The 18,536-nt window shown below is 41.9% G+C and overlaps 1 protein-coding gene across 5 annotated transcripts in view; it reads left to right on the forward strand.

The window, feature by feature from the left end:
* FAM13A (family with sequence similarity 13 member A) overlaps positions 1-18,536 on the forward strand; it is a 117,388-nt gene that overhangs the window by 37,311 nt on the left and 61,541 nt on the right. For all 5 annotated transcript variants that reach the window (XM_041411922.1, XM_041411924.1, XM_041411925.1 and 2 more), the window contains exon 6: positions 9,647-9,828. In XM_041411922.1, the coding sequence (XP_041267856.1) occupies positions 9,647-9,828 (182 nt within the window). The remainder of the gene's footprint in view (positions 1-9,646; positions 9,829-18,536) is intronic.

The following is an 18,536-nucleotide window of genomic DNA, read 5'->3' on the forward strand; positions in this document are numbered from 1 at the left end:
AGTTAGAAAGAACAGCCAGTTTGTAGGAGGAATGGTATAATCTTTTTGTAATGTTTGCTGGTAAAAACCAGCATGAATTGAAGGACAGCAGGGAAGGGGCAGGTGTTAGAATTTGCAAGTGTTGGAATAAACTGTAAATAAGATCTTTTCTTAGAGAGCCAGAAAAATATATTTGTGTGCATTCTGCCCAGTGCAATTAAGATCTCTTGCCAGAGCCTGCACTTAGCAGACTTTTGACGGTTAATATTTAATAGGCTATTAGCAAGTGCTGTTTGCTGTGTTCCCAGTATATAGATCTCCTGCTCCCTTGGAAGTATTATTTTGTGCAAATTAAATGCACTTCTATACAGAAACACATGAATCTACATGTGCTGTTACAGAATCCATGATGGAGCGGGTAATAGTGTGCTATCAGAGGTTTTTCTGCTTTTAGTTCATGCACTTCTGTTCTCGTTTTTCATCTCTGTTCAACATAATAAGAGCAATTATTGTACTGCATGATTCCTGAAATCTCTGACTACTGCATAGTCACATAATAGTATTCAGTCAGTGGCAAGCCTGGTCCTACATTAACTGCAGGAATGTTGATTTCTAACTTTTGCTATCAGGTGACAGCAGAATCTGGTCTGATACACAATTCACTTGAGTCATTTGTCTGCGATGACTTGTACTTAAACTGGAGGTGTAGTTGTAGTGAAGATACAATGCCATAAAAATGGGAAATAGAAAACACCTATGAGATCACCTTGAAGGTTCTGTTAAGAGTACAGAATGTATTTTTAACTCCTTTTCTAGTTCAGAGGTGAATGATCCAAGAACAGGATCATTCCTGTCCTTTGTTGCTGGATTGTTACGTGACCTAGTGGAATTTCTAGTGGAGTCTCATCTTATCTGTATTACCCAGTGTTGATTCAGAGAGTCATAAAAATGAGCTTGGGCATGTTTAGTGCCAGTTTATTGGTATAAGAGTGCTGCTCCACCTCTGTTCAAAATTCCTAAGGCCTGAACCTGCTTTTATTGCAGAGTTTGTAAACAGCATTCCTTATTGCTGAGAAGGAAAGGGGATTGAAGAGTGGAAGCTGGAGTCAGCATTTACAGTTGTCTTTTCAGTTGTTCAGATTCCCTGGTTAATGAGTTGGCCATAGTATAATGCAAGGTGGGAGAAATACAGAGGTAAAACTAATCTGTTTTCCTTGAAGGATCTGCCTGCACATTATGGGATATAGCACAGTTCAGACCAGTGCCAGCAGTGTCTTTTAGGCAGCCAGTTTTTGCATTACTGTGTAATTCACTGTCATGCTGTGAACAGGAGAAGCACCATACATGGAGAAAGGTTTCTTAACAGCTTGTTTTAAACTTTCCAACCTACTTACATGGACTTCAGTGGAACAGCTCTGAATTCTGGCACAGCTTCATGTTTTTCTAATGAAGAAATCCTTTGGCAAACACACACACTTGTTTACACCTCAAACAGTTGGCCAGCAGGATGAAGGAATGTAATGGGCACTGTACTGACTTACCTTTGTTCTCTGGTTTTTGATGGGCTCATTAACATTTGCCCTTTAACAGCACAGCAGAGATTAACAGAGCATTTGCTTTAGGATTCCTACACTGGATGTGACATTTATTTTAAGAATATACTGAAATACCAACTAATGCCCATTGTAACTACAGTAATTTACCATAATTTTTCTTGCTCTCACTATTGTTATGAATGAGTACAGATGAATACAGACATGAGCAGAAAGTCTGCCCTGTGAGAAGCTGAGAGCAGGAATTATCACCACAGTCAGCCTTGAAGTTCATTCCTGCATTTATCGTGTGATTGTGATCATTTGGCCATATTTGTGCTTCTTACTCTCGATGCATCATCTGTTCAAGCTAAGAGAGCCCGAAGTGGACAAAAGGCAGAAGTTACTCCAAGAGGAGCAGTGTCCCAGCAGTGTAGTCAGAACTCTAGGATTTGGATGTGAATGACTTCCAGTATCCTTGTGGGATACATTCAGGATTGTGACCAAAGCTGGATTTTTGTGTTTCTCGAGAGGCCTTAAGGTTTGTTGCTGCACAGAGATGATAAGACAGTGGGCTGTCATATCTCTCCAGTGTGAAGTCATGCATGCTTGTTTAGCTTTTAAAGTTTTTTTTTTCTATTTACTCCACCAGGGAGTCCTCAGCTTGCCTTTTGCTAAGATTCCTAGGACCCCTGATCTGCAAAGTCCACATCAATCCCACTCTTTCCTCTCCACCTGGATGAAGCTCTCTTCAGTTCAGAACATTGCCTGCACTAGGTTTCCTTTGGCAAACAGATGCCAGGCAGCAGTTGGCCATTGCTGGGAGCTGGTTGTGTCTTCTGGCTCAAGGCCCGTACATCTTGTTGCTTTTTGGCCTGCATCCCGTGCAGACTGCATGCTTGCAGCATTTTGACAGAGCTGCCTGGAGAGCTGCATGGAGCTGGAGGGTGTGAAGGGTTTTCCTTAGGCAAATGTGCCTGACCTCCTGCAGAAAAGGGCCTTAAGGTGTTGCTGGTTCCCTTCAACAACCTCCTGATCTGTGTGTGCCATGGAGAGTCAGAGGTTAAGATAATCTTACTACTAGGTTGATTTCTTAATTTTGAATATTTTTAGGGCAGGATAGATAGCTTTGGGTTCAGGTTACATCTTTCTGGAGTGTACAGTTTTAATATTTAGCCTTCAGGGAAAATTTGGAGTTCGTTCAGTGAATCTGCTTTGTTTAATAAGAGACATGATTTTGACCTTGAGAGTTTACTGAAACAAAATTACTGGATTCACAGCCAGTGACAAGTAAACTACCTCTGGAGCCAGAAATGCCATATCTGCATAGCTGTGCTTGAGTATCACAGGCTTTCTGAGAGTATTTGCTAGCTCCTTACCTCTGGAATCAGCAGTGTTAGCAAAATGTGTGTTTACTTTCAAGCATTTGAGCAGTTCTGCTGTTCCCTGTGGCTTTGGTCAAATACGGAGGCTGTGGTGTTGTTTCCTGAGCTCTGTCAGGCTTGGTGCTGTGACCACTGCCCTGGGGAACCTGTGCTCAACCACCCTGGATGTCCCCCAGGACACAGGTGGCCCTCCTGGCTGCCAGGACACTGCTGACCCATGTTCAAATTGCCATCAGCCAGGACCCCAAGGTCCCTTTCCATGTCACTGCCTTCCAGCCTCTCATTCCCCAGTCTGTCCATACATCCAGGGCTGTCCCATCTCAGGTGCAGAATCCGGCACTTTGCCTTATTGAGGTTCACATGATTGGTGATTGCCCAGTCCTCTTGATTTGTTGAGGTCTCTCTGCAGGGCCTCTGCAGAGGAAGTCAGTAGCTCCTCCCAGTTTAGGGTCCTCTGCAGACTTACTTAGTATCCCTTAAAGTCCTGTGTCCAAGTCATTCATGAAGGTGTTGAAGAGCACGGAGCCTAAGATTGGGCCCTGTGGAGCCACACTAGTGACAGGTCACCAGTCTGATGTCACCCCAGTCACTGTAACCGTTTGTGCCCAACCCATGAGCCAGTTGCTCACTCATCCCATGATGTGTTTATCCAGCTGTGTGCTGGACATATTGTCCAGGATACTGTGAGAGACAGCATTGAAAGCTTTACTGAAATCCAAAGGATTCCCTTGATCAACTAGATGGGTTAGCTCATCATAAAAGGAAATTAAGTTGGACAAGCAGGACTGGGATGTGGTTTAAAGGAAGATGATATCCATCTCTTTGATTCCAAAGAGTCTTGCTCTCTCATCTGAATTTGCATAAAACATCAGAATTTCATTCAACTTTAAAGCTTCATCCACTTTAGGGTTGCATCAAATTTATAACTTTGATATCTGAGAAGAGCAGAGTGCAGAGTAGGTGTTTTAGTCATCCAATGTCTAAAAATACAAGTAGAGTAAGAGAAATCCAAATTTGGCAGTGGCAGCTGCATGTATTGTAAAGATGACCACATTTATCGTGACTTTATGGTTTCATGATGGCAGCTAATCAAGGAAGGATTTCAGGCTCAGTTTTGAGTGTGGAAGAGAGTTGGTAACTGAATTATTTTTCAAGTATGTATTGACTCTGCTAAACCTGGAACAATTACAGAGCTATTGAACTTTGTCTTCCAGTGTCAGTAATTTGAGATGATGAGGCTTCTTTAATTTGAGAAGAACTTCACAACTGTAATATTCCTATGTGGTTTTAAAATCAATATTGTAGGTGGTAGGTGAAGTGATGAATCAAGGTGGATTTTAGTGACATTTTTATATTTCATTACTTTGTGAATAGAATCTATGTTTTGGGGAAGCATTTAGGCACAAGCGTGTTGTAAGACAGCAGCCCTACTAAAGACAGCTGTACTGAGGGACACCAGTTGTCACCCGTCTTGACTGGGACATTGAGCCCTTGACCACTGCTCTGAATAATCTCTGGATGCAGCCATCCAGCCAGTCATATCTGCATCCACCGTGAAGTGCATCCTTCAAATCTATGTCTCTGCAATTTGGAGAGAAGGATGTGGTGGGGCCTGTGTCAAAGGCCTTGCAAGGTCCAGCAGATAACCTCTGCAGTTCTTCCCTTGCCTTCAGCTCTACTGTTATGGTAAAAAATGGCAGAATAATTCAGATTGATTTGGATTATGTTGTTCCACATCACATCCTCTCTGACTTCTTTGTCCCTACTGTTGTAGCCCACATAGCATTCAAACCATGACTTTGGCACTTGCTCACACACAGAAATTCTGTGCTATGGCCGGTAATGTAATCACACGCTCAGTAGGACTATAGGAATAGAAAGTGAGAGAATAATGTAAAAAGTGTGAAATGAATGTAACTGAAAAATCTCACTGCAGCTTTATCCCTGCCTTTGAAAGTTGTTTGGGCCTGAAATATATCTGGTACTCACAGCTGCAGGAGATTTATCCTGTCCAGATTCATCCCAGGAGTCCTTTACTGCAATAAAATGGTGGTGGAGCTGGTGTTGTGTGCGAACTGGATGCAGTATGAAATCTTGGAGAACAACACAAGTACAGCATAAATACTTGGTCTGTTCTCTGAATGACTTGAAGGGATTTGCTGTCTCGGCAGGAATTTCCACCAGATTCTCTGGGGCAATTCAGGATGACCTAAACCCTCTGGCAAAATACGTGTCTCCAGACAAGACCTGATGTAATTGTCATTGTCATTACCATGAACTTTGGCAGAGAGCTGTAAGCTCTGTGTATGAATGGAGTGAGTGGAATATATTTGTTCAAGAGGTTTCAGTGGGCAGATACCAAGCGTGGGTGACTTTGGCAGGTGTCTCATTCCCTGGTCATTTGACTGGGCAGAACTGATTGAGTCAGGTTGATTAGCTGTCAGGCGTGAATTACAGCTGGCTAATGTTCTCCCTTTCTCAGTCCTTCATGAAGCAGAGGTAATGCTGATGAGTGGATAGATTGACATTAAAGCTTTGTGCTGATAGCTAGCCAAATTGACACTAGAGTGAAAAAGAAAACAGCATTCCAAATTTCCATGCATTGCTCAGCCATCCCTGTGTTTTTCCAAAGAAACGTACCTTTTTCTCTTCCATGGGATATTTGTATTGATATAGACAACTTAAAAGTTGAAAAAGCATTAGGGTGACAAAGTATGAAACCTTTCAAAAAGCCATATGGACCTCTGTGCTTTGGTGGAGAACTGTAAGAATTCCATTTGTGTATTAAGCAAAATTTTGAGGGAGGTTTCTCTTGTCTGGAGGAGTATTATGTTCATACACCTTTAGAGAAAAGAATGTGCTGTGTATGTTTTAAATACCTGGTGGGTTTTTTGAGGATTACCTTATCCTAATAATATCTTTATTATCCTTTCAGTGATGACATTTAAGTATAAACTCACAGCTCGTTTCTTCCAAAAAATCTGCATTTAGACTTCATAATTACTTAACTCAAATGAGTATGAATTGTCCAATTATTTGGACATGTTCATGCATAGCTTGAGATACTGGAAGTTTTTTGTTTTCCTACTTGAGAACATGAGTGAGGTACTCAGAAAAGCAGGATGGCCTTTGCTAAGGATCTGTCTTCAAACCACGTTGATTCATATGTACAGAGCTCTCCAGACTCATCTGGAGCACCTCCTGTTCTTCAGGAACCGGGAAAGATTACTCACCATACCACATCAGATCTTTAGAATATGTCAGATTTGTCTTTGATCTTTGAACCCAGGAGCTTCTGACACCTCACAGGGAGATGAAACATCCCTATGATGCAGCCAGTCAGTTATAAGGAATCTTGTTGTTGGTATTGTGTGGGATGATGTCACTTGGCTGGTCAGCTTGTGCCTCCAGGTGAAAGGTTTTCTTGCACTTTCTTCAACACCCATCATGATGCATGTTTATACTGGTCATAAAACTGACTAGTTTCTGTTGCAACTTCCAACACAGTTCCTCTGAACTTTGAGACAACAAAACCCGACAGCCAAATGCAGGATGTGTGGTGTAATATTTCCTTGTAGTTTTCTATTCTTTGGTTCTGCGCTTTTGTTTTGAATAGCCTTTCTTGTCTCTTTGATTGTCAGTAGCATCTGATGCTATTTTGCTTGTATTTGGCTGAGAATGAAGGTGTACTTTAAATTACAGAGTAGCAGAGTCCATGCTTTCAGTGGCCACAGACTAGCTGTGCTGTAACAGCCCACAAGTTACCTGCTTCAGGCTGAGTCTGATCTTCATCAAATGCAATTTGAGGTTAAGCTTCACCAGAGAAAAAACTTTCAGGAAACAAAAATTATTTTTTCTTCAGTCAAAGCCTACTCTCTAGGCTTGTCCTTGGATTTATTTGTGTTATGTTCCAAAGTGAAGCCTTGTACATATTTACGAAGATTTATAGAAGTGTGTTTGTTTAGTGGTTAGATTTTGCCAGGGACAAAATGCTGCTCTGACAGACACCACACCACATCAGACATCTCAGTATGCAGCATGTCATATGTTCTTGAGCTGGGCTTGTTTAGCCTGGAGAAAAAGAAGTTGAGGGCTTATCCCGGTAGGTTCCAGCAGAGGCTTAGACTTGGTCCAATCTCCCAAGGTGTTCCCAGCTGCAGGCAGCCAAGCAAGCTCAAGTGATTTCAGCTCTTAGTGATTATCAGCTCTGTGTGATTATCAGCTCTTTTGGCTTGCTTGTGGCCGTGGCAGCAGACGCAGGGAGAGAGAGGAGAAGCGCTGTATAAGGTTCCACAGGGATTCTTTATTAGGGTGTCCCACTAAGGGTCTCAGTGACAGCTCTTCTGCTGAACCAGGCAGAATTAGGGGTTTTTATACCCTACAGAGGTTTTGGAAACTGTCGAATAGAAAGGGTCAGGGGAAAGTGACCTGTAGGCTTACAGAGAGATAAGCAGGGTCCAAAGGCGGAAGAGAGGGGCTTCTAAGGTCCAAGTCATCGTGACTTGGCATTTCCTAGCTCAGGCTTCTGACCGCCAAGGAGGCCTTGCAGGCCCTGGGCCTGCTACAAGGGCTGACATTGCTCTCTACACATACTTGAAAGGAGGTTGTAGCCACTTGGGTTCTGGTCTCTTCTTCAGTGTCTCCAGACCCCAGGCCCTGCTGCCTCCTGTTGCGATTCTCTCCTGTAGCACTGCCATTGTGTAGCTCCCTGTCTGCCCTCCTCCCCACAGACGTGGTTTTCCCCTTTGAAATCACTGCTCTGCTGCTGTTTTGTAGCAGCTGAGAGGCAGTGCCTGGTGCCCATGTGCTGTGTGCCCAGTTCCCATGGTGCCAACAGCCAGACGCTGCTGCAGGTGATGGGCTAACAGAGTGCTGCTGGAACCAGCAGTGGTCCAAAGGTGAGATCCTGACTTCAGGCAAAATGCCCATTGACGTCAGCAAAGTCAGAATCTTAGTCAGAGCAAGCAGTCCAGAGGCTGAAACTGGGAAGCTCTCTTAATATAGCTCTCTGATTTCTCTTTGCACTGATACATATTTTGCTTTGCATTTTATTGTCTACAAGCTCAGTAAGAAACATCCTTTTGTCCCATGAAACTTTTTGGCACGCACAAAGCATTTGAAAGCAACTGTGAGTGGAACAAAGAACTAGAAACAGAAGTAAAATTAATTTTACAAAAAAATCTTAGGGTAAGCCAGGTATGAAAACAAGTTCAGAAATTCTGATTTACTGTCCAGAAGATTTGTGACAACTACAGCAGGCAGCAGAACTGAGAAACAAATGGATAATTAAAGTTCTTAGGAGGCAGCAGCATTATTTCTTTAGAAAAAAAAATTGTTACAGAAGACCCTGTGAGCATGTGCATAGGTATAGTCAGTATAGTGCACTTGAATTTTCAAAATGTTTTAATGAGATTAAACAGTTTTAATGAGTCAACAGTTTCTAAAGAAGCAAAGATCACACTTCCTTGTGATCAGAAGGAAAAACTTTTTTATGGATTAATAACTGGAAAGCAATAAAAAGATATGATTGGTTTAGTGGTGGAGAAAGGTTTTCTGAGAAGTCGTTTAAGGATCTTTGTTGGAAACGGTGCTATTTAACTGCTCCCATAATAACCTAGAAAATACTCAATGCTAATAGAAAAGTATTCAAGACAGGAATAAAAGCTGCAAGGTTACAAGGACTTTCAGAAGGCTTCTAATTTACTCTTTATTGGGTGAAAAACTGATTAGTTGAATTTCCATCACTATGCACTAACTATGTCCACAAAACTCCACAGATTATATAAATGTGTATACTGATGAGCTCCAAATTAAGCAATCATGAAAGCAAATTAGAAGTTAGATTTCATGAGAAGCTACCACTAAATCTGCCTTCATATATGATGCCACATGCAGTTCTGACTACATTTTAGAAAGGACTTCATAGTAAGTGAAAAGGTGTAGAGAAAAGGAACAAAAATGGTCAAACACATGAGTATGACTTCTGTAAAATGAGAGACTGGACAAACTAATATTTTTCTGTCTGATTAGAGACCTCTACTGGAGTAGTATAAAGTCAGGATTGGTATGGGGAAGGTGGTTAGGGAACAGTTACTGGCAAATTCTCATAATTCAAAACCAAGGGAAAGATTATGTCACCATACCTAAAATAGAAGTATTTTAAAATCAATTTTAATCAATGTGTAACAATGTTGCAAAACTCCCAGCCATCGGATCTTGCAAAGGCTAAAACCAGAAGTGAACTCAAGAGCAAACTGTACGTAATCACAAAGGTTAGGTTCAATGTTTGCTGTTAAAATGAGGGGCAAACTTGCTCCTCTCTCCTAAGCATTCTTGGGACATGTGTTGATATCAATTGTAATTAAAAAGGGTGGGAATGGAGTTGAGAAGAGCTATAATAATTGATGTTGGCATCTGTTTCTCCAGTAGTGTCAAGAAGCAAATTCAATGCAAAATTTTTTAGTCTGTCTGCTGTGATACAGAAAATAAGTATTTATTTTACTTACCTTTCTTTTCTTAATTTATTTATTGTCCCCGTTCTTTCAATAGACACACCTTTATTTTTCTTTAGATAGTCTTTATCAAGCTGAGAGTTTGATTTATATGTATTTTGTAATACTGTTTTGCACCTTGTCACCTTTGCTGTTTGTACACTGGTACAGAATGTCTTTCAGTTACAGATTATGTGAAAGGGCTGTTCTGGCCTTTCTTCTTTTTACATTTCAATTTTCTCTCTCCTTGCTTCTGTAGATGACCAAACTCCCAACGGAACGACCCAAACGACCCAGCCAAATGTGCCTATTGCCACAACCAGGCCAGTCAGACGGAATATCTCAAGTCAGCCTCCCATTAACAGATAGTGGTTCATGTGGGAAGGAGATGGACTTAGCAGATGAAATCTCCTTTGTTAACAATGATGTGTTTTTCTCCAGGTTAGTGGGGTTTTTTTTGGTTTGTTTGTTTTTGGTGGGGTTTTTTTTTTGTTTGTTTGTTTTTTGGGTTTTGTTTGTTTGTTTGTTTGGGGTTTTTTTTGTTTGTTTGTTTGGGTTTTTTTGTTTTGTTTTTTGGGTTTTTTTGGTGATTTTTTTGTTGTTGTTTGTTTGTTTGTTTTGTTGTTTTTGGGGGGTTTTTTGTCTTTGTGTTTTTCTCTTTGTTCATTTTCATTTTGTACCTGCATCTCTGGCTCTGGGTATTTTGAACACTTAAACAGAATACTGGGGTGTAAGATAAATTAATGTGTATTTTCTGGTTGAATCCACATGCTCCAAAGCCAGCTGTGTGCTTTGGTTTGCCTATCCAACATAAAATTTCAAGCATATGAAGGTAGCCTGCTTGGTGAAGGAATACAGGTGGATAGGTCTGATCTACAGTCATGCAATAGAAATTACACCAAGCACAGGATGCAACCAAAATGTGTCTCTTGAATAATCAAGTGTATTTGATCTGCCCAGTTTAAGTCTTAACAGATGGCTGACTTTATTCTCACTCTTAAATCCAAAAAGGAAGGGGTTTTTATAGGTTTTTCTCTATCTGGCAAAAATTGTGCTACCGGTAGTACTACTCCATTCAGACAAGAATAGAAGAGTATGTGTAGAGTATCTATACAAGTATCTTTGTGAATTTATCTATGAGAGTCTCTTAGTGTAAAGCAGCTATAAAAGTATTTATCTAAATGAGTATTTTGAGTTTTGATTGCTGGCAGATTGTCTGTTAAGTGAACAGGTAATGGGCATTTTGCTTTCTTGTAAAGTCCTTCCCTGCACATTAGGCTGAACCAGGATATTGAATTGAGTCTGCCATTCTCTCTCCTCTTGTGTCTAGTGCAGCACATGAGGGATTCAGGTTACTGTGGGAAATTGCAGTGTGCTACTGAAATATGGAATTGCCCTGCTGTGGGAAATAGTGCTATTCATATGTCATGGAACAGAACACTGCAGTGTCCCAGCATACCAACCAGGAACACAAAGCAGAGGCAGTGCTGCCAGACATGTAACTGAGTGACTTCACTGTGTAAGCAGGAGATGTGTGCTATTCTCAGCACCAGAGCAGACAGTTTACGAGACAAGTTAGCAAATTATGCACTAACACTAGATTTTGGTTCATAGTAATGGTGGTGAGGCATAGATGTTGAATTTGGTTTCTAGCCTTTGGCAGGCGCACGTGCTCTTTAACTCTTAGCTATGTTAGCTGTGTGTTTCACTCTCCCCAAGCTTCCCCAAAAATTCCTTCAGCCAGAACACATCAAGTTTGTTTACATGGCTTCATTAATCCAGCTGCTTTTGGCTGAGATGAGTTAGAAATCAATCAGAGCAGGTCAGTTGGCAAATTGGAGAAGGCAATACAGTTCTAGCAGTTAGACAGGGCCAGGCAGGTGGGACTGTGGCAGAAGTTCCAGCCTCTGGTGTTGATTTGCTGGAGGCTGGCAGAGAGTGTGCCTGTACTCTGCTGTGTGCTCCCAGGTGTAAAGGGAAATGAAATGCCCAAGGGTTGAAATAAAGAACTGCCAGATCTCATGTCTGGGAAAGTGTGTGTGACTGATGTACTTCATGAGGTACCCCAACACACTGCCTTTCTTTCAGGAGAACAGTTCCAAACAAACTAATTATTTGCTATAGGGAATCCTGCTTTCCTGTCAATGTGTAATTTTTTAGAAGAGTACTGTTGAAATATGGGACAGTTGGACCAGTGCTGGCACAGGACATTAAGCACCAAATGAAATGTGTTTGTAAATAGGCAGAAGCCTGATCTTCATGCTTGGGCCTTGGATTAAAAGATGTCTGCATCTCTGATTTTATCTGGGAAATTAATTAACTCTAGAAATTAGTTCTCTTGTAATCCCATTTTTGTTCAAGAATCCCCTAGTTTCCTGTCCTGTCACACTTCTGTTCATATTTATCTAATTGCATTGAATATCTGTGCTGCCGTTTGCTTCTGGTACTTTTTTGTCAGTGATCTACTGCTGCTGCTGAAGGAGGAGTAGGTAGTGTTTGCTCTTCCCAGCTTCGAGCTGGCAAGTTGTTGGGCAGGATGGGATGGAGAGAAGGAACAGGGGAAGAGCAGAAAGAGGTATCTAGCTAGGCTAACATGCTTGGGGGACACCTGTCTGTGCAACGGGCACAAACCTTGATTCCCGGGCATCAGTGTATTGCTTTGATATATCAGGAGTGGTTTTAGACGTGCCTTTGGCAGCCTTGTGCCACTGCCATACAATTTGAGCCCACAATGAAGTATTACCTGGTGTTACTTCAGTGCAAGGCTATTATTAGGAGCTTTCACCTTTTTCAGCGGGAGGACTCTGGCATCTGACCTAGATTACAAAGTGCTTTGCAAACACACTGCTATTCTTGTTGGGGGGTTTGGTGCCACACGGTACCAACATTTCTAAAATAAATGTTGTCATTAATTATGTGTAATTACCAGATAAGTTTTAGTGAAACGACTGTATCTGCTCAACTATGATATGATCTTTGTTAGAAAAGAATAAAGGTTGGTTTTGGCAGTGATAATCATTTGCTGTTTCATGAAAATGCCTGTGGTTTGTTCCCTTTCCATGCTCAGATACCATGATATGGGTGGATTAGAAGAGGATGAAGAACATAGAACAGTAGATGCAGAATTCCACTTTTAGCAGCTTTACAAGTGTAACAGTGAAGAAATAACCACACACATGGAGCCCCTAAGGGTCCCTTCAGCAAGGATTGCAATCTTCAATAAATGTTCCACCAGGTTCATTTGACACTAGAGCCTTCAGGGAGAAACTGAGAGAGACTTCTGGTTGATTAGTGATTTTTAATACTACTTAAAATGCCTTTAATATGTGTCTTCATACAGTTGTACTTAAAATGAAGATCCACATATTAAGTAGCAAATACAGTTGTGACTATATCTTCTATAATGACTTACCATTTTTTAAAAATACTGAAAGACATGATGAAAGACATTATGAAAGCCTCCTTACAGGTATGATATTCCTCATTGCAGGAATGTTTTGAAGATGCTGCTGTCATCTGAGATATGCAATACATCAGTTGCAGTCAAAACTTTGCAAGGCATACAATCTCTATCACCTTCTGTTCAGAACAGTTATCTTAAGAAAATGTTGTAAGTTAGGTTCTTTTCTTCTGAACAAAATAGGTGGATTAACTCTATGTACTTGCAGTCCCCACTAGCACATAATGTATGTGTTGTTTTGAAAATTGTCTCATTATTATAGCTGTATGCCGAGGGCAAACTGCTAATTATGCAGCAGTAGAAAAGCATACCTGTATGTAGCTCTTGGGTAAATGCAAAAACAGTGGAGAGGCAAAGAGGGAAAGGAAGAACATAGGGAAGGGACAGGAGAGACTGGTCCTGTGAAAAAATGATTTCAGTCTTTAGGCAATATGCAGCCTGTTGTTTACTTCTATGAGTCTCATCTCATTTTTGGAAGAGTTCCTGTCCAGGACTTCAGGGCCAAACCTCCAGAGCCTGGGAAGCACACACGTCCTTTGTCTTTACCTGGATGGGAGCCACAAGAGACACACTGCAGACTCAGGAGCTGGGGAAGGCAATAACTTTTGGAATGGAGAGTGGGCTGGAGGGAATGGGCCACCCTGGGGCCTTACCAGACCTTCAGTGAGAGGGGTCTGGAGTGAAGCTGAGAGTCCCTGTTTGGGTCGCTCTTTCTTTCTCTATCTAGAAGGAAAAAGTCTGCTCAAAGCTCCGGTTCACACATAAGTGAAATGTGTGATAGGAAATGGCATGATTTTGAATATGTTTATAGGTACTAAAACTTCAAATAACTGCTTCAAATAATAGATTCAAATGGCTTTTACTTCAGGGTTAGCTATATTAAGGCTTACATGGATACAAAGCTAGGAAGGCCTCTTGCAAGCAATTCTCTCGCCTTCCGTGCTAAACTTTGTATACAAGGAAAGAGAAGAGAGAGCCTTCAGGAAGGTGGGAAAATGCTTCCTGCAGTCAAAATGTGAAGCAGGGGATTGAGGATGGTGAGCATAAATGTCTTTCCTGATACTGGCTCAGAGGTGCAAGCTGTCTGCAGACTTTGGTTGATGCTGTGCTGGATCTTTTGTCCAGGAAAGGGTGATGAAATACGCTTTGCTGTTGTACGTGTCTGTTCTAGCGCTTGCTGGAGCTGCATTGCTTTGCACTCCTGGGACTGTTTTGAAGAGGGATCCCTCAGTGGGAGAGCATCCTGCTGTTTGTAGTGCTGTTAGTCTCTGTGCATGGAAATATCAAAGGACTGAGCTGAGTACCCATCCTTGCCTACTAATGGTTGGATGCTGGGGAATGGGTGCCATGTGTGGCAGACAGACGTTATGAAGAACACTGTGTAGCTCCTCAGAGCCACAGCGTAGAGCAGCCACAGCAGTTGTTCAGTAAGCCAGCCTTCTGTACTTGTAGCCACATCTTTGTGTGCCAGAGATCACAAATTCCTGTTTGTGACTGCCATCACAGCTGCAATGAGGTTTGCCAGCACAGATAATGCTGTGCTGGCTTTCTAACACGTGCATGTTTTCAAAGAGAAGGTTTGTTTACATCAACCTTTTGTTCACAAAAATCCTTATATCTGGCCTGTGTCCTGAAAATAAAGGAAACACATGCCTAGTAGCGTGGTAGCATCCCTAAAATAAAGGGTTGATTAATGTACCCTGCTGTGTCTTCTTCTTAATGACACTGTGTATTTTCACTGCTAGTTATTGAGGTATGAAAACATACATATATTTGTACACTGAGAAGTTTGTGCTTACTGTAAACACTTTCCCTATTTATTGGCTTTCCTCTTAGCAGCTGAGGTTTAAAACCGAGGCAAGCCAAAACTTATCATTATTCTCTGGCATGTGATAAGAATTGGCCTGTTCTTGCCAGAACAAATCAAACAGGGGGGCTAGTGTTGTTTGCTTAGCTGACTGTTTTTGTTTAGGTTTGGGGTTTTTTGTTTTTGAAGTCTGTTATGCCAGTACATTCAGTCCTCATCAAAAGTAATAATTTGCCTTACCACTGAGGAGCCTTGCTGCCTGGTTTACATAAGGGATTGCAGCCAGGCAGCAGGCAGGGCTGCCCTGATTCTTCAAGACAACGATTCAAGAAAGGGGTAAAGGTCTGGAATGTTGGTAGGGAGGTGGCAAGCACAGTTGCCTTCTGCATCATTCAGCACGCAGCAGCCTCTGGCAGACCCTGTTCTGAGCCCTTAGAGAGAACATTTTATGTAAAGTGTTGTTGCTTTTTGCCACTTTCTCTCTTTATGTTGTGTTGAGTTAGTTTTTCCAAGCTGACTCATTTAACTTTGCAAGTACATTTGTCTCCACCCTCCTATGCAATCAATTCCCTTCTTTCTTGCATTGTGGGATGCTGGCAGCAGGAACTGCCTTACATAATGAGTTGTTAAGAAAAGCATTTAGTTTTCTAAAAACACAGTCATAAAGACATGTGATTTCTGTCTCTCCAAGGCAGGTGACTGTGAATGGAAAATCAGGGTGTGGTCTGAGCTCTTCCTGGGTTCTTCTCTCCTGTCTATTGCCCAGATGTAATAACAGTTACAGACCCATGTAATTATGTAGATTTTTTCCATGCAAGTCACCTGGGTGGATTTCAGTGTACTTTTCCAAGCATTTGACCTTTCTCTTCCATCCTGCACAAGTTACTCCTTTAAATTAGGCTTTGTCCATCACACTGTTCTAACTTTCCTTTATAATTCTAGCCGTTTTATCTTTGTCTCTCTTTGCAAGATTTACACGGTGACAAATTATGGCTTGTGGGATGGAGAATATTTTGAATCTGATGCCCTGACCTGTGCCACAGAAGTGGAGGTTCATCTTGTAAGCAAGAAGAGGCATGTATGAAACAAAGATCTGGTGACTATTTGAGGTAGAAGGCACATATGCACTTTTATTGTCATAATGTGCATATGGAAACAAAAGTTCTTTTTTCGGTCCATGAGCCAAATATATTAGCTTTTCCTGTTTCCTGGGACAGCATCCAGCAGCCTTAGAAATCAGAAAGGGACTACTGTAAATTCACAGTAATTGAGTAACAAAGCTGGAAAAAAATTACTCCCTTTCTGTACCTCAGGCATTGCTTTCTCAGCTAGGATTCTTTATTTTATTATCTGCTTTTGCTGTGAGGAGGAAGCCCCTACATCTCATGAAGCTGATGGCTTTCTTTTACCAACTAGGTCACATAATAGATTTGCTGAGGACATAAAGGACAAACATCTGCATGATTTTTAAGTAATTTTTAAACAAAAGGATATGTTACGTGTTATTGGAGAACACACAGTGAATCATAAGGAGTTTAGGCTAACCTTGGAATCTTTGTGCTTTTAATATTCATGTGTATATAAATCAAGACACCCATCACTAACCCTTGTTTCAAGCAAGTAGAGAAGAAACAAAGCCTCTGCACTGTGACTTATTTTTACTTCAATAAGTAAAAGTCTTGTCACTCTCCTGTCACTTCCTTAGGCTGAAGACTCTGCTGAAGAGTCTGGTCCATTGTTCCAAAGGGGAGGTTCAGCACAGAGTGATTTTCTGTTAGCTTTGCAGAGCCAGCAGTTTTTGGCCACCTGAGGCTGTGAGGTATTCCTTCCCCTGTGGCTCTCCAGAGGGGACCTGGGCTGTGTCCTGCAGGCAGTCCCCACAGGAAGATCAGCAGGCAGAGGTCACTGGGTTCTCACTCAGGTTTGTTTGCTGCTGCAGTTTCCCGGTTCAGCTGGGAGAGCTGTGCGTTTGGACGTTGTGTTCAGCACGTTGCAGCGTAGGCTGCTGGGTTCAGCTGTGACTTCCTATGACACACATGTGTATTTTTATTCAAAGTGGCCAGCTGGCTGTCTAATAAGAAGAGGCTGAGCGTGGCACAGCAGAGTTGTCACTCACTGCTGCTGTCACTTTTCTTGCATCAGTTTGGCTCTGAGCTGTTTCAGTGTTGTAAAATCCTTCTCTTTCATGGTCAGTGGCCATGAGAGATTTCCTCTCATTTTATCTGTTATGAGGAGTATGATCCCAAGCTGACTGCTTATCTACAAATTGCACTTTTCACATTGGCTCAGTGCCTTCTTCATGGCTGGAGAGGGTTGCAGTTAGGAAGTGTGCAGATAGTCCTGTTCCTGTACCACAGCTTTTCTTTTCATTATGCACCTGCTGAAGTAGTGTGTTTGTGATATGGATGCCTGCAAATAGAGGCCACTAGGTAGTTGAAAAGAAAAATCAAAAACTCCTTGGTTGTTAATGACTTGTAGTTGTTAAGGCTTTGACAGAACTCCTGGAAACAAAAGATTCCACCACCAATTCATCAGGTCCTTTCACAGTCTCTGTACATTCAGAAAGTTTTGAGTACCATAGGGAGGGATTAATATCTAATAAAATAACATGTTTTTTGTTCTGCATTATATTTAGGAACTATCTGGCCACTGTAAAATGATTGGGAGCACTATGAACACAACAATATATTTTATAAAATGTATAGATGTTTCCTTCAAAAAATCCCATCCTGAAACTTCAGAAAGTGTCAAATTGAAAAAAAAAAAAAAATTCAAGTGACCACTGTTGTAACAGACCTATTGAGCATCACAGAAAAAAAATTTCCTCTAAAATCTTGTTAGCTTTTGTTGGATGTATCCTCCTTGAGTAGAAAAATATGTTCTTTTCCCAAGACTCTGAGAGGTGGTTGGGCAGTTGAAAACTTACAGACCTTACCCACGTTGTTCTGAATGTTCCTGATAATGAACTCGTATGCTGAACTTGTTTTCCTGCAGTATCCACTTGTGCCAATCCTGACAGAAATGTCCTGCAGTGGGACAGAAGGGTGTTTGCAGAGCCTGGGCACGTAGGGAGCAGCTAGGCTCAAAGCTGATGTTGCAAATGAGGGGCACAGCAGTGAGCTGTGCTGATTAAGCCCTCTGCATCTCTGTATCTGGCTGTGCATAAACAACCATTTGTTGTTTCGTGCTGTACACACAGCTGGGCACAGGAAGAAGCCCCAAGGCTGACCTGAGAGGGCTGTGTTCTGCTCAAATGCAATCAGGTTTTAATGGATCTGGTCAGAGTTGCCTTTTAGCAAGATGTCCCTTGCTTCTGTGGCAGATGCATCTTGCAGCTCTAGGCAGAAAGCTGGAGTTATTCTCACCCAGCTCACTCTTGTTTCAGTACTTCCCAGCCAGAGTCCTGCCGAGTCATCTTTTCCCCACCAGTTCTCCTGGGAGCCAGGCCGGCCACTGGGGCACTGGTACAAAGGGAGGACTCCTTTCAGTCACTTTGTCAGCTGGAGAAGAGGAGCTATTCCTGGAGGGTTTTTTTCTGGAGGGTGACTCTGCCAGACTGCTTCCTTTGCCAACATGGACAGCAGTTTATCTTTCAGTGGAGTAAAAAGCCACGTGCAGCAAACATGAGTGATGTGGCCTGTTCCTCTGCTTTCCTCAGCCCCTTCCCGTATCCTTGGGGGTTTTTTGTGTGGACTACAAGCATTTCACTTGAAGGTGCTTTAGGAAGCAGGGAACATGAAGGCTGCAGAGGTATGGAATTCAAACGATAGTAATTTTATGGAGGATTGGAAGGATGTTTTTGGAAAATGGGAAAGTGTAAAAACAGTGACATTTTTGGTAGGTAATATAAATCATGGAGGGAGCACCATGGACTCACTTAAA

Source organism: Onychostruthus taczanowskii, unplaced genomic scaffold (genome assembly GCF_017590055.1).
Source record: "Onychostruthus taczanowskii isolate IOZ18803 unplaced genomic scaffold, ASM1759005v1 scaffold38, whole genome shotgun sequence".
NCBI classification, from domain to species: Eukaryota; Metazoa; Chordata; class Aves; order Passeriformes; family Passeridae; genus Onychostruthus; species Onychostruthus taczanowskii.